The 16083-nt window shown below is 59.0% G+C and overlaps 1 protein-coding gene across 1 annotated transcript; it reads left to right on the top strand.

The window, feature by feature from the left end:
- Nucleotides 1-2090: 2090 nt before the first annotated feature.
- LOC115841965 (RIMS-binding protein 3C-like) lies at nt 2091-7243 on the top strand. Its single transcript, XM_030836413.2, is given in 2 exon segments — nt 2091-7029; nt 7032-7243. Coding segments are annotated over 2 exon segments (5076 nt in total). The 3' UTR covers nt 7169-7243.
- The last annotated feature ends 8840 nt before the right edge of the window (nt 7244-16083 follow it).

Below are 16083 nucleotides of genomic sequence, written 5' to 3'. Positions count from 1 at the left end.
TCTCATCTGTGAAATGGGTGGTTTGAATACTGTATGGCAGGGAATTCTCTGGAGGTACAGTGGCTAGGACGCCACACTTTCACTGCTGAGGGCGCAGGTTCAATCCCTGATTGGGGAACTAAGATCCCACAAGCCTCATGGTGGTATGGCAAATAAATAAATAAATAAATACCGAATGGCAAGCATTAGCATGGAGCATGGCACATGTTACCTTTGTGTAGGGCCAGGTTGGCATCCCAGCAGGGGAAACAACGCATGCAAAGGCCCAGAGGCCTTTGAGCCAGGGGAATTCTTCAGACTCCTGGAAGAAGCTTGTGAAGGTCCAGGCCAAGCCCTAGATGGGGAGATAGGAACTTGCACAGACCTCAGTGCAGCACCTACTATACACCCAGCGCTCGGCCAACAGAGCCCTGGTGTGCCTCCAACCCTGGGAGGCTGGTGCTACCAATATACACATTGTGAAGAGGCTGAGAGGTGAAGTCATCAGTGGTCCCTCAGCCAAAAAGTGGCAAAGCCTGGATGGATGCCCCAGACTCAGGCTTCCCACCTGCCCTGAGGTATATGGAGTGAGTCCCAGGGAACTCAGAGAGTACCTGGGCTGCCTCCACCATGGAGGCCCTGCCTGACTTCAGCCAAATTCCTACCTTGCAGACCTCAGTTTCCTTAGCTGTGAAAGAGGGACTAGAATTAAAATCAGTGAGCTGCTAGAGAGCCTTGCTCTGGGCACTGTATACTCTTACCTCCTTGAAACCTCACAGAGGAAATGGATGCTCAGAGAGGTCAGGAAACTCTGGGAGGTCACAAAGCAAGGGAGGGAGCTGCATTATTAGCCCATTTTACAGATGAGAACATGGGAGCAGCTCGAAAAGCTTAAGGACTATTTGCTTCCAAAGTCCCACCAGCCCTAACCATCTGACACACTGCCCCTTGGAAAGCCATGGAAAGTTCTCTGGCCTTGCTGTATCCAGGGAGGTGGTGTGGGGACCCAGCAGGGCCCATACAGGCCTTTGGCTTTACTTTTTGGGAAAGCAGGTAGCCCCGGGCACTCCTGAGTCTGACCAAAGGGCAGGTTGGGCCCTCATGGTGGCCCCATCCTTCACCTCCCTCCCTGCCTCTCCAACTGGCCGTCCCAGTCTCTGGGTTCCACTTGACCCTCTTATCCTTCTGCAGATATGAAATATAAGGCTCCCCACTGAGAGAAAGACTGGGTAGGGGTCCTCCCACCTGCGACCCTGAGATTGACCAGATGGCATCAGAGTGCCCATGGAATCTGGAGGTATAATTTTGCAGGTTTGAATTCCAACTTAGCTACTTCTGGGCCATGTGACTGTGGGGAGGCCCTTATCTCTCTGAGCGTCCTTGCGGGATGATTGTGAAAATGAACCAAGTAATCACAGGCCAGGGCTATGGTCCTCGAAGGAACACTTGTCCCCTGTCTCGGCTGGCACCATGCCCAGGTCATGGACTTGAGACTTCTCTGTAAAATGGGTATAGGAGGTTTAAACAGTCCTTGGAAGGGGTCCTTGGATGGGTAGGCACAGTGGAGATGCAGGAGCCAGATGCCCCCTCCTCTGGGTGAGCCCAGGGCACACCCCCAAGTTTGGGCATATCCTGTTGCAGTTTCCAGCCACCACACCACCTGAATCCATTGGTGATCTTGAGCCAAACACTGAGCCCCCTTTCTCTATGCCCAGAGAAGCAGCTCAGGCTTCCCACGGGTTCCTTGGCCTGAAAGGGATTGTCCAGTGCCTGGAAGAGGGCCGGGGTGGGTCGTAAGAGATATAGTGCCAGGATCAGGGAGAGGCCTGGGGCCAGCGAGACTCGTGGGCATCCTGGGAAGGACAGGAGCTGTGTCTAGCCTGGGTGTCTAGAGCCCAGCACCAACATAGGCAGCCGGGAGAGGAGCACGGGGTAGCCGCACCCACTGCAGAGGGTGGGAGAACGCGCCCAGAGGCGGAAGGGGCGCGCGGGAACCCTCAGGGACCCCGGAAGGGGCGCGCGGGACGGTTGACCGCGGCCAGGGCAGCGGCCGTTGGCGAGCGGCGGCCTGGGCCAAGAGAGGTCAGGCGTCTTGCCTGGCCGCGACCACCATGACCAAGGACTCGCCCAGCCCTTCTGGCGGCGGCCGCGTGACACCCAAGAAGCCGGCTACTCCGGGCCCGGCGGCGGCGGCGCTGGAGGAGCAGAGGCGTGAGCTGGAGAAGCTGCGGGCCGAGCTGGAGAAGCTGCGGGCCGAGCTGGAGAAGCTGCGGGCCGAGCTGGAGGCGGAGCGGGCGCGCGGGCGGGAGGAGCGGCGGCGCTTCGCTGCCCAAGCGCGGCAGCAGCGGGAGGAGGCCGAGCAGGAACGGCAACAGCTGGTTGATCACCTGCGCTCCAAGTGGGAGGCGCAGCGCAGCCGGGAGCTGCGGCAGCTGCAGGAGGAGGTGCTGCGGGAGCGCGAAGCCGAGATCCGGCAGCTGCTGCGTTGGAAGGAGGCCGAGATGCGACAGCTGCAGCAGCTGCTGCACCGCGAGCGCGATGGCGTGGTGCGCGAGGCCCGGGAGCTGCAGCGCCAGCTGGCAGAGGAGCTGATGAACCGCGGCTACTGCGGCCGTGCGGGGGCGCCCGAAGAGGCCGCAGCGCAGTGCCGCTGTCGCCTGCAGGAAGTGCTGGCGCAGCTCCGCTGGGAAACGAACGGAGAGCAGGCCTCGCGCATCCGCCACCTGCAGGCGGCACTCGACGTGGAGCGCCAGCTCTTCCTCAAGTACATTCTGGAACACTTCCGCTGGCACCCCGCCTTGTCCGGCACCCCCGACCCCCAGGCCGCGCATTCTTCAGAAGAGCCACCTCCTGAGGCCGCCGCCAAGTCCTCATGTCGACTAGAACCCCTTGACGGCCTGAGCGCGGGCGCCCGCGCGCGCTCCCGCTCCCTCGACCGGGTGCCCGCGGCGTGCTCCAACTCCCCGGACAGCGTGCTCCCCGCGCGCGCCAGCTCCCTCGATTCCTTGGCACCAGCGCGTTCCCTCTCGCTCGACAGCACCCTGAGTCGCCCCAAGGCCCCCGAATCCTCCTCTCCAGACGCCTCCATCCCGGGGTCCCTGAGCCCCCCGCCGCCACTATCGGAGCGCAGGAGACCTAGCGACCCGCGAGGAGGGGAAGAGTCCGGGAGTCAGCCCTGCGAAGCCCTGAACCCCCTGCCGCCGGGCCCGGACTACAGCGAGCTGCTGAAGCAGAACTTGGAGCTGTCCGAGGCGCTGCAGGTCCTGGCGCGCCGCTGCTCCGGCCTGCGCGAAGAGAACCTGCAGCTGCGGCGCGCGGGCTTCTCCGACAAGGCGGACAAGAAGGTGAAGCGGCTCAAGGTGAAGCATGCCGAGCTGACCGACCTCGCGCGGCGCCTGGAGGACCGGGCCCACAAGCTGCAGGAGACCAACCAGCGTGCTGTGAGCGCGCCTGTGCCCGGCGAGAGCCGCGCGGGCCTGGAGCTGTGCCAGGCCTTCGCCCGCCAGCGTGCGCGGGACTTGTCGGAGCAGGCTAGCGTGCTGCTGGACAAGGACAAGCAGATCGAAGAGCTGCGGCAGGAGTGCCACCTACTGCAGGCGCGCATCGCCTCGGGACTCAGCAGCGCCCCGCTCGCTGCGGGGGGCGCCGCCTGCGCCCAGTGGCTCAACGTCAGAGACCTGGACCGGCTGCAACGCGAGTCCCAGCGGGAGGTGCTGCGCCTGCAGAGGCAGTTGACCCTGCAGCAGGCCACCAGCAGCGCCCGGGCGGAGGCGGGCGGCCAGAGCGCGCCATGCGAGGAGGCGCGGAGCCAAGTACAGGCACTGGAGCGCGAGCTGAGCGCGCAGCGGCGAGAGTGCGCGGAGCTGGGCGCGCAGGCGGCGGCGGCGCGGCGACGCGGCGAGAAGGCCGAGGCGAGGCTGCAGGCGGCGCTCCGCGAAGGCGCCTGGCTGGCGAAGGAGAACGCGCGGCTGCAGGCCCAGGCCGACTGGATGGGAAAGGTGGCGGCCGAGAACAAAGACGTGCGCGGGCAGCTGGGCCTCGCGTGCCGGGAGCGCAACGCCGCCGGCTTGCTGGCGAGGCAGCTGTTGCAGCAGGCGGCACGAGGGCAGGACAGGCAGCAACAGCTGCTGCACGACCAGCAGAAGGCCCTGTGTGATCTCCAGACGGCCTGGGAGGAGATGCGGGCACTGCAGTGTCAGCCTGGTCACCCTCCCCAGGAACCCCGCGAGGCCCCGCCAGCCCCGGAGTCCCAAGTGAGAAGCAGTGGAAGAACCAAGTTGCAGCTAGGGCCTGAGGACCAAGCATCGTCTCAGCCTAGCAGAGCCAAACAGGAGAAGGAAGACTTCCTGCTGGAGAACCCAGTTGCCCTCGGGGAGGCAACCAGTGCCCCCAAAGTGCCAGACAGAGTCCCAAGCAGCCGACCTCTGGACTCCAGGCCCCAGGCCAAGAAAACCAGCTCCCAGTCGAACTCCTCCTCTGAGGTGGAGTCCATGTGGGCCCCTGTGCCATCCTGCCCTACTCTGGACGTGGATACAGCCAGCGAGGTGGAAGATCTGGAGCCCTATAGCGTGTCCTCAACCCTGGAAGTGGGGAGTTCGGAGGCCCCCACCACCCCCAAGCTCAAGATCTTTCTGGCTCGGTATAGCTACAACCCATTTGAAGGGCCCAACAAGCACCCCGAGAGCGAACTGCTGCTCACTGCTGGGGATTACGTGTATGTCTTTGGGGACATGGATGAGGACGGCTTCTACAAAGGGGAGCTTGAGGACGGCCGGCAGGGGCTGGTGCAGTCCAACCTGGTGGAGCAGATTTCAGATAGTGACATCCTGGGCTGCCTGCCCCATGAGTTCCCTGACCTTGGCCCCACTCGACTCCCGGCTGGGCAGGGCAAAGCTTCGAAGGAAGACACTGGTCACAGCTTAGTACCTGGGAAAGCCCAGGGGACAGTGGACAGGGGGCCACACGCGACAACAGTGAGGGTGGGCTCCAAGACCGAAGTGGCAATAGAAATCTCAGATGCCAAGATGGAAGATGGCCGGCTGGGCTCTCAGCAGAGCATGGGCAAGCAGGGCTTCTCCAGACCTCTTCTGGGGACCAACAGTGTCTTTTGTGTGGCCCCTACGCAACTTTACCTGAAGAGTGTTGCAGCCACGTCGGCCGAGATCACCTGGGTTGGCAGCAGCCACCCCCACATGGTGTACCTGGATGACCTGGAGTGTGCCCTGACCCTAGCGGGCGTGAGCTGCTACACCTTCCACCACCTGCATCCCGGCACGAGGTACCAGGTGAGGGTGGAGGTGCACCCACCGTGGGACTCGCTGCCGGAGCGCTGGGAAACAATGTCCTCAACCATCACCTTCAACACACCCTTGGCGGGCCCCCCTGACCCTCCACTGGACGTGCTGGTGGAGCACCATGCCTCACCGGGCCTCCTGGTGGTCAGCTGGCTCCCCGTGACCATCGACTCAGCTGGGTCCTCCAACGGAGTCCAGGTCACCGGCTATGCTGTGTATGCCGATGGACTCAAGGTGGCAGAGGTGGCCGATGCCACCGCCGGGAGCATCCTGTTGGAATTTTCCCAGCTCCAGCTGCCACCGATGTGCCAGAATATCTCGGTGAGAACCATGTCCTTCTGTGGAGAATCCGTGGATTCAGTGCCGGCTCAGATCCCTCACAACTGCGTCACCTGTCTCCGATTGCCAGAGATGTCTCCCTTTAGCTGCACCTGTGGGGACCCGTCCACTGGCAGAATGACCTTCCCCATCTGCCCTCAGAGGCTGGTGCTGACTCCCCCGAGGGCCAAGGCCAGTCCCCACAGCCCCGGAAGCTGCGGGGAGCCCCAGGCCAAGTTTCTAGAAGCATTCCCTGAAGAACCCCCAAGGAGGCAGTCCCTGAAGCCCAGACTGAGTTCAGACGGAGAATTTCCAAGTGCAGGGTCAGACAGCCAAGCCCAGAGGCCCACAGAGGCCCGGGAGCTCTCCAGAAAGGACCAGCTCTTCCAGAAGAGTCCCCGGAACCACAGGCCACCTCTGCCCCAGGGCCAGTCTCGGGGGGAAGAGGACCAGTACCGGCACATGGGCACCAGCCAAAGCCCTGCTGCAGGAGTCATCTGTCGGTCCCCTGAGTGTGGACCCAGGAAAGAGCCATGTCAGGAGAAGGCTGCCCTTGAGAAGGTCCTCAGACAAAAGCAAAATGCTCCAGCATTCACCCCTCCCCAGCTGGGCACCAGCCAGCGATACGTGTCTGACTTCTGTGACATTCTGCAGGAGGAGGCAGGGCGCTTCGGTCTATGGGGCAGAGAGGGGCGAGAGCAGAGGAAGGAGCTCAGGAGACAGAGCAGGCCAGGTCAGGCTCTGGGGGGCAAGAGAGAGGGCTGGTTCCAGGAGCCCAGCTTGGCACTGTGTCCCGCTCCATCCAGCAGGGTCATCAGGATGTCCAGGGGTGGCGACCCACCGCTGGGAACGAGGGTAGACCCTCCAGCCAAGCTCTTTGTGGCCCTCTCTGATTACATCCCCCTGGTGATGTCTGCCACCCCCGAGGCTGCAGAGGAGGAGCTGACCTTCCGGAAAGGGCAGTTGCTGAGAGTGTGGGGCCCTCAGGACACCCACGGCTTCTATCGTGGCGAACACGATGGGCAAGTGGGCAACATCCCCAGGCACCTGGTGGACAAGGTGGACACGGGCACGGAGTGGACTGGTGGGAGGTGGCATTTGCTGGGGCAAGGGTACCTGCCCTCCGTGGCCCACCTCGATGACTTTGGGGGGCTTGGAGGCCCCCAGGGCTCCTTCCCCCTGCCGCAGGGGAGCCCCAGAAGGCCCTCACTGTGGACTCCAAAGACCATGGTGGCGGCTCTGGACTATGACCCCAGGGATGGGCCGGCAGGGGGCCTGGTGAAGGGCAAGATGTCACTGAGGGTGGGGGATGTGGTCACTGTCTATGGGCCTGCAGATGACAAGGGATTCTACTATGGGGAGTCGGGTGGCCACAGAGGCCTGGTCTCAGTCCACCTGCTGGATCACATGTCCCTCCAGGGAGAGCGAGTGCAGCTCCCTGCTCTAGCCACCTGCGCCCCACATGCGGACCCACCACCAAGCCCTCCTCACTTTGTGTGCAGCGCCTGCTCCATGCACCAATGCTCGGAACACTCGGCCATCCCAGTCCTCCTGGCCTCGAGGCCAGCAGGGCTTAGGTCTGAATGGACCTGTTTCCAGAAGAAAGCAGAGCGAGTAGCCCCCGAGAGGCTGACAGGCTGGTAACCAGCAGGTTTTGGGAGAAGTGCCTTTTTCTGCTCCATCACCAGTACGCGTTTTCTTTAGGAGTTTAGCCTTACTCACCCATTGCCTTGTATGAAAGTCTCAAGAAAAGCCTGCTTCTTAAATAAAAAAAAAAGCCATCAGAATGTTATTTTTTCTATCTTTTGTTCAACTCCTCATTAAAATGTTCATAGAAGAAAAGAAAAAGGATGTTTTAGAAGTGAAAGCACAACCAAGGAACCAAGCCCGCCTCTCCTCCCTCTCTGCAGACATGTTTCCCTGGCTGGGGGGGTGGGGGGGAGGGTGCGAACCCTTTAGGGAGGCTCAGGTCAGCGTCGGCTGGCAGGGCTGTGGAGGGTCCAGCGAAGAGCCAGGGCTGAGAAGCAAGGCCCCACAAGGTGTCCCTGCAGGCAGACTGTGTCCCTGGGGTCAGCCCTTTGTGGAGGGTGGGGTCAGCGCATCCCAGCTGGGGGTCCCCCTCTGTATCTTTCCCCAGCGCTTCTCACTTCTGAGGGGCCTCCCTGGGAGGGCGTGTCCACATTCACCCCATTCACAGAAGAGTCACTGAGACTCAGAGGGTCCCCTTGTCTCAGGTCACAGGGCTGCCGTGCTGCTTCCTCCCATGGTCCTCTGGGGGCTCCCACTCCAGAAGGTGGGGACCAAGGGTGGTCTTCATTCTTCTCTGCTTCTATTTGATGTTCCACTTTTCCCCATGTCCCCACTGCTATCAGAGAAAGGGCACCACCTTCCCCGGGGGGCAAGGGGAACTGATTGGAAGCATCCGGCCAGAAGGATTGGAGCTAAGGGCAGGTTCTCTGGGGAGTTGGTGAATCGGGTCCAGAAGTTTCCACTGTGCTGCCCCCTGGGCTGAGGTGGGAACAAGGAGGGGCAGGCCCAGGGGATGCCTCAACCCAACCTGCCTTATCCTCAGAGAACACAGGAACCAGCGTGGAGGCCATGAGGTGCATGCACATACTCACCACTTGTGAGCAGAAGCTTCAGGTCTCAGCCTGGAAGGAAACTGTCCACTGAGGGCCATGACCACCCCCTCTCCCGCACAACCACCTGGCTTTCCAGTGAGAAGGCTGGCACAGAGTCTCCTCGGCTGGCTGGAGGGGCAACACAGACCGGATCACAATTTCTTATTTTTTTAAAATTTGGATGAAATATACATACCATCAAATTTACCATCTCAACCATTTTTAAGTGTACGGTTCCGTAGTGCTAAGTACATTCACAGTGTTGTGCAACCCATCTCCAGAATGTCTTTTCATCTTGCAAAACTGAAACTCTACACCCATTACACGACAGCTTCCCACCCCCTCCCTCAGCCCCCGGTAACCTCTAATCTACTTTCTGTCTGTACGAATTTGACTACTCCAGGGAGGTCATGTAAGTGGACTTGCACAGTAAATTGTCTTTTGGTGTCTGACTTATTTCACTGAGCATAATGTCCTCAAGTTTCATCCATGTTGTAGCAGGTGTCACAGTTTTGTTCCTTCTTAAGGCTGAATCATATTCCATTGTATAGATGGAGCACATTTTGTTTATCCATTCATACATCGGGGTTGCTTCCACTTTTTTGGGCCCTTGTGAATCATGCTGCTGTGAACACGGGCGTGCAAACATCTCTCAGCTTTCACAATCTTTCAAATCATCAGATCTTTGTGAGCTCACAACCCAGAATAGAACCTGAGGCCCATGAGAGAGGCCCACAAGAAAGCTGTTTTTGCAAGAGAGAACTACCCAGCCCCTCCCGGGGCGTGGGCTCAGGTTGGAGGGCTCAGTGGGCTTCCCACAGTCTGAGGGGGGGGCACAAGTATGGTCCCCACATACTGGAAGAGCAACGACAATTTAGCAAGAGGATAGAAACTTAATCCAGCACTTTCAAAATTAAACACAGTAGCTGTCATTCCATGGGAACCACAAATGTAACCCAAGGAGAATTATGCTAGCCATATTGTCCCATCAGTATTTTTTTTTTTTTTTTTGCGGTACACGGGCCTCTCACTGTTGTGGCCTCTCCCGTTGTGGAGCACAGGCTCCGGACGCACAGGCTCAGCAGCCATGGCTCACGGGCCCAGCCGCTCCACGGCATGTGGGATCCTCCCAGACCGGGGCACGAACCCCCGTCCCCTGCATCAGCAGGCGGACTCCCAACCACTGTGCCACCAGGGAAGTCCGTCCCATCAGTTTTTACTTAACCTCCTCTCCTGACCATTGGCCAGCATCTCTCACCTTTTTTCCGATAGCTGCAGAGTAGTCTGTGTCATGGCCAGGAAGTGGCACCCCACCCCTCCCTCCTGCCCCCACCCTGCCTGTTTTTCTCCGTTGCCCTTATCCACACCTGGTATGTCACCTGTGGTTTTTATACTGTCCGTGTTCCATCCCTGCAGTCACCCCACCCCAGCTGGAATGTAAGCCCCACAAAGGCAGGGAGCTCTTTGGCTTGTTCATTGCCTGGCAGATAGCAGATCCTCAATAAATACGCTTTCTCTAGTTGCGGAGAGCGGGGGCTACTCTTCGTTGCAGTGAGCCGGCTTCTCATTGCAGTGGCTTCTCTTGCTGCGGAGCACGGGCTCCAGGTGCGCGGGCTTCAGTAGTTGTGGCTCTCGGGCTTAGTTGCTCTGCGGCACGTGGGATCTTCCCGGACCAGGGCTCGAACCTGTGTCCCCTGCATTGGCAGGCAGATTCTTAACCACCGCGCCACCAGGGAAGCCCAGAGCTAGCAATTTTTGATCATCCTCTGTGTGTGGCTCCTGTGCAGGGCTCTGGGGGTTCACATCACGTACTGGGCCTCCCCATCCCCTGGAATAGAGTCAGACATGGACCCTGGGAAGCAGAGGAAGGCTGTGATTCTGATCGCGGGCACTGGGGCAGGTGAGGAGGGGGTCATCCTAGGCGGAAGGAACAGCAAAGGCCCCGACTCATGGGAATAATGAGCAATTGGACATTTGGGGAAACTCAGGGAGCAGTGGCACGGGCTGGCGGGGAGGGGATGGGGACAGGTGCCCTCCTGCTGGCGAGGGCCCCCTTTCCTGGAAGGGTTTCAAAGTCAGTCCCCGGGAGCTTTCTCACGCCGCCACCAGGGGGCAGCCTGCGCGCACCGAGGGCTGCTCTGCAGGGACCGCACCCCTGGGTCAGGGCAGCAGGAAAAGTCTCTGACCCTGTAGGCTTGGGATTCAGGCCCCGCCCAGCCCTGTTCTCTCCCTGCCCTCTCCCCAGAGCACCCTGGGGGGTCCCCCATGTACCCACAGAAGCCATCCTTCCTCCATCCTTGGGGAGACTGGCCAACCCCAGTGTCCCCGAGGCCACAGGAAGTGTCAGTGAATGAGCAAAGAAACTCAGGGCTTGGCAGGCTGGGGGAGGCCACTGAGCAGCCACCTGGGTCTGAACCCTAGCCTGCCAGTGGACAGCTGGGAGGCCTCTCTGAGCCTCAGTTTCCTCATCTGTGGCAGGGCTGGGGCAGGAGGGTTGATTTGAGCAGGTCATATGTACCGAGCACGTGGCCCAGAGTCAGGACCCAAAGGAAGACCAAAGAAGCTGGTGAGGGCACAGGTGATGGGGGTGTGGGTCGGTCGCAGGGCAGATGGTTCTGGGCCCACCTCTCTTCCCCCTGGGGCCCTGAGGTCCTGAAGGCTTTGAGCAGGGGCAGGGGGAGGCCACACAGGTTCAGCAAGGTGAGCAGCTGAAGAAGAGCAGATGCCTGGCCTGGGCCCCTCCCGACTGACCAGACGACCTGGAGGCCCAAAGCCTGTTCAGGCCTGCCCAGGAAGGGATGGGGGATGGAAGCTCAGCTGGCCAGAGGGCAGAGGGAGCTATGGAGTGGGCAAACGGGCAGTATCTGGAGAGTCCGGAGAGTTCTGGAGCGAGGGTCACTGAGCTTGTCCTGGTGACAGCCACTTCTGCCTGGGGGCCTCTGGCCAGGGCCCAGCACCTCGCCAGCCCTCCTCCCAGTCATTTCTCGTCAGGGACCTCATGTCCCATTCTCGCTCCCCACAATGTCGGTCTGATTTACCCCCCTTCACCGACAAGTAGACAAGAGCTGCACCCACAAACCAGCCTGAAGATGGCCGTGTGGCTCCTCCAGCCCTTCCAGAGGCTCACCTGTTGTGGGGAACCCCATCCTGCTGGGGGCCCCTGGGGCCAGCCCATCCATCCCTCTCTTCCTCTCAGTGACTGCCCTCTGCCAATGTGCATATTCAAAACATAATGTTAGGGTGGGAGGGAGGGAGCCGCAAGAGGGAAGAGATAAGGGGATATATGTATATGTATAGCTGATTCACTTTGTTATAAAGCAGAAACTAACACACCATTGTAAAGCAATTATACTCCAATAAAGGTGCTAAAAATAAAAAAAAAAAAGTTGATATCCAAAATGTCAATTCTGACTTCTCAAGAAAATATTAAATTATTATGTTCAGAATAATTTTAAAAAAACCCATAATGTTAACTGATCAATTCCAGAGTCCTTATATGAAATCTGTGTTCATATGAGCAACACAGCATGGAGGTCACAACATAAAAAGCTCAGAGTCACCTCTGAGGCCCATTTGAAGCTCATCTCACCTTTTGGTCAACACCCTGTCTCCCTGTCTCACCCCCTGGAGGTCGGATTTGGAAGCAGGGTTGGGGCTGGCAGGGAGTCAGGGGTTCCACCTAAGGCAGATCCCACTAGCCAACTCAGGTCTTATGAAACCGACAATATCGCCAGGTGAGGCTGGCTCCAGATCCTGGGCACAGAGGGTTCCTGGGGCTGTGGTGACACCAGGAACACCCCAGCCAGTCCCATAGGAACGGACCCATGGCAGACCCCACCAGTCTGTCCCAGTCCTGTTGGCTGGGGGGGTCTGTCATGGGTCTGTTCTGGGACCCATGAACAGAACAGAGGCTCCCCCTCTCTCAAAAGCCCTGGTCTCTGATACCTGGCTACGGGCCCCAGTGTGCTCTGGGCCCTCAGGGAAATTCCCTTTCATCCTCCGGTAACTGACCACCTGATGCGCTGTGCCTGCTTGGCTGGACGTCCAGGACACTGACCTCAGCCTGAGGGACCCCATGGGTCACATCCCCTTGGTCAGGGTGCTTTGGTCAGAGGGGGCTCACCTGGAGGCTTGGACCCTCCTGCTCAGTTTCCTCTCTCCTAAAATGGGCCTTCCAGCTGCCTGGCCCCTTCAGCCAGCTCACTCCGGATGTCCTTCACAAGTGCCCTCCATTGCGTCTTGGGGCCATCTCCCCACACCTTCCCCATCCCACCTACCCCCACTGGATTCGGCTGCCCCTCCCAGGTGCATGGACAGCCTCCAGGCACAGTCCCCATGGCCTGGAATTACTCATTAACTCTGCTGCTTCCCCTATCAGACTGGGTCCTCCTCGAGCCCTCCATGCAGGCATCCCGACCTGGCGACAAGGCGTGGAGCAGACATCAAACTGGACGCCGCCTTAAGAAAGGGTTGGCCTGGGGCTCCTGGTGGCCGCACTTCCCAATGAGAACTGGCCTGTATGGAGCCCTCACCATGTGCCTCAGCTTATGTATGCTCGAGGCCACCTTATCCAGGGGGTATAATTATTTCCCTTTTTTACAGATGGAGAAACTCGGGCTCAGAGATGGGAGGTCATTCATCAAGGTCGTTCAGCAAGTTGGTGGCAGATCAGGGGGTCTGAGCCCAGGTGGGTCCCTTTGCCCCTTGCCCTTATCTATCTGGAGGATTCCTTCCCCCAGCCTGGGGGCAGGCCTGAGTCTAGGGAGGAGGCCAGAGGGAGGGATAGTCAGGAATTCAAATTGGTAGAGCTGGTGGGGGAGGGCGGGAGTGCCTGGGAGTGGCCAGTAGTTAGGGCTTGGGCAACAGGGCCCTCTGTGTGCGGGACGCTGGGGGAGGGGGGGCAGCAGGGCAGGTACAGACTCTGCTGAGTCAGAGACGCCCCAGGGTCTCCAGGGGGAGGCGTCTGGCAGGTGGCTGGGGCTGGGGCCAGTGAAGGCACCTCAGGGTGGTGGGCCAAGGGGTAGAATTGGGCTCTGAGGCCCCACCCCAGCACCATCGGGATTTAAGGAGAAAGAGGCCTCCGAGAGGGCAGGGGGCCACATTTTCCAGATGGAGGGAGTGGTCAGCCCCACAAGGTCAGGCAAGATAAGGGCTGTTGGGCCCAGCCTCCCTCGTGACTGTGACCAGAGCCTGCTGCCCCAGCCCAGGGGCTTCCTGGTGTACAGGCCACGAGGGTGCTGGCCCCTCCCCTACTGCACAGGAAGCCCCACTAGGTCCTGGTGAGGGAGGAGGCTCCCCAAAGAAAACTGCAAAGCTGGAATTTGGAAATTCCAAGCGCTCCCCGCCCTGTGCAGCCTTGGTCCACCACCATCCCTCTGGTGACCCAGCAGAGCCCCCAGGACACTGCCCACAGCTGGGATTCAGGAGGGGCCTACCTTCTCCACTCCTGCCCCCTCCTCCTTCTGCCCACCTCTTCCCCCTCCTCGGTTGGAGGCTCTGCTAGGCTTCTGCCTGGCCACCCAAGCCAAGTGAGTAGACACTGCTATCAGCGCCATTTCACAGGTGGGAGAACTAAGGCTGATGGATATCAGTTCTAGGGCAGCCAGCTGGTCAGTGGCACGGCCAGGATTTGGATCCTGGTCCAACTGCCTCCCCATGGGCTTCCCCTAGAAACAGACCTGCCAGCCTTGCTCTACACCCTCGCCAACTCAGAGTGACAACAGGGCCCCCACCTTCATCCATCCATTCCCCTGGGCCAGGTGCAGGGGCCGCAGCTTCCTGCAGACAGACCCCACAACAGACCCTGCCAGTCTAATGGTGGAGGCAACCAGGAAACTGAAGAGCAAGGTGGGGGGTTATCAGGAGCGGGAGGCCCAGGCCTGGGGGAGTTTGCAAGCAAGTAGGGGGCAGGCAAAGCTTCCCAAGAAAGGGAGGCTTCACTGAGATTTTTTTTTTTCTTTAATTCCTGATTATTTTTCTTTCTTTCTTTTTTTTTAAATTTTTTTTGGCCGTGCCACGCAGCATGTGGGATCTTAGTTCCCCAGCCAGGGATCGAACCCACGCCCCCTGCAGTGGAAGCTCAGAGTCTTAACCATTGGACCACCGGGGAATTCCCTACTTTTCTAAAAAATAAAAATAATACATAGACGTGATGTAACAATTCCAACAATACAGGAGCACCTTGAGTTAAATGTGAAGACTCACTCCCCACCCCTCCCCATCGCCTCCTCCCATGGGTCTCTTGCCCTGGCTTTCTTTAGGAATTTAACAACCACATATAGAAATGGAAACACATATATAATTTCTGAAAACCAGAAATGTGATTACATCGTCCACACTGTTCTGGATCTTGCTTCTCTCACTTAGAAGAATGTCTTGGCCGACATAACAGTAAACCGTTCACCTCTCCTGGCCTGTCTGCCTAGGGACAGTGCCACACCTTCAGCTGGGCTCCAGGACTGTCTTGCCTCCCCTGGGTGATCGGTGGATTGGGCTCCTCTGCACGCCTCCCACACAAATTTGTTCAAGACCCTGGAAGCTGGCCCGGGCTGGCGATGCTCCCCACCTCTTGACTCTCATCATGCCCCCACAGTCCCCTGTGCTTGGCACCTGCCCTGCCAGCCTCCTCTGGGTGCCTCAAAAAGCCTTCTCTCCCTTCAGGAGTTTGTACCTGCTACTCCCCTGCCTGGCCTCACCCTGCCTCCCACCCAAAGTTTGGCCTTTGGGTCTCAGCTATTAATTCACATGTGAACCAAATTACTACTGATCACAGTCCTAGGCACCTGGCTGCAGCAGTGAACCGTGGATGATCAATAGAGTCATCATGGATGGTGCAGGGATGGAGAGGGAAACAGGGAGTGAGGATAGAGTGAAAAACGGCCGGGCCTGGAGAGGTGCTGGAGCTGATGATGCTGAGGAATGGTGTGCCAGCCAGAGGGCACACCAGCCAGGGCAGGACCTCTTGAAGCAGCCTGCACTGCTCCCAGCCCTGTCCAGCCCTGCTGTGAGCATTCTCTCATCTCCCGCCTTGACCTTGGTCCGCTGGGCACCCCCCGCTGTGTGCTGTTCACTAGCCTGTACCCACCTCCTTCCTTCTCAGTGTCAGCAACTGTGGCTTGAATGACCATCAGGGGTTGTGGCCTCTTTTGGGCTCAGGGTGCCTGGCTCTGCCTGGGGCTGTAGGATTACAAAGTGAGGGGAGGGGGCTAGTGAGGGAAGGGCCCTGTCACAAGGCAGGGCCTTAACTGGAGAGAATGTGCACGTTAGGGGCCTTTCTTCAGATGCTGGCTGTTTCAAGAGGCTGCACCGAGCTCTTGCCTGTCGGGGGGCCTGGGTCAAGCTTCGCTGTGTAACCTTGGGCAGGTGACCTTAACCTCTTTGAGCCTCAGTTTTCTCATCTATAAAATGGGGTAATAACACCCCTCTCTCAGAGGTGGTGTTGAAGAGTAGCAAGCCCACATGCGTGAAGTGCTTGCCTGTCCCTACAGTGAGGAACCAATGTTGGCAGCCAATATCAGCAGCTCAAATTCGGGCGGGGCTGCTGCTCTTGCAAGAGAAATTCTGCTTCCCCGTTGGGCGGCCTGAACGCCAAGTTGCTGCAGTGCCACTCTCTCCCCTGTGCGTACCATGTGCCATGCAACCCTTGTGACAAGGAATGAATGAAGCCCACAGGGCTTGGGAAGCAGCAGGTGGGGTACATTACTGCAGGAGGGAAGCGGGGTCAGGAGAAAACTCATTCACTCATTCCTTTGACTTTTTATTGAGCGCCTGTTTTTTGTTTTTTTTAATTTTTGGGCCATGTTGCACAGCATGTGGGATCTTAGTACCCCGACCAGGGATTGAAGCTGCTCCCCCTGCAGTGGAAGCATGGA

This window comes from Globicephala melas, chromosome 13 (genome assembly GCF_963455315.2).
Source record: "Globicephala melas chromosome 13, mGloMel1.2, whole genome shotgun sequence".
Classification (NCBI taxonomy): Eukaryota; Metazoa; Chordata; class Mammalia; order Artiodactyla; family Delphinidae; genus Globicephala; species Globicephala melas.
The sequence above is the reverse complement of the archived record's forward strand: the minus strand, read 5'-3'. Positions and strand labels throughout refer to the sequence as shown.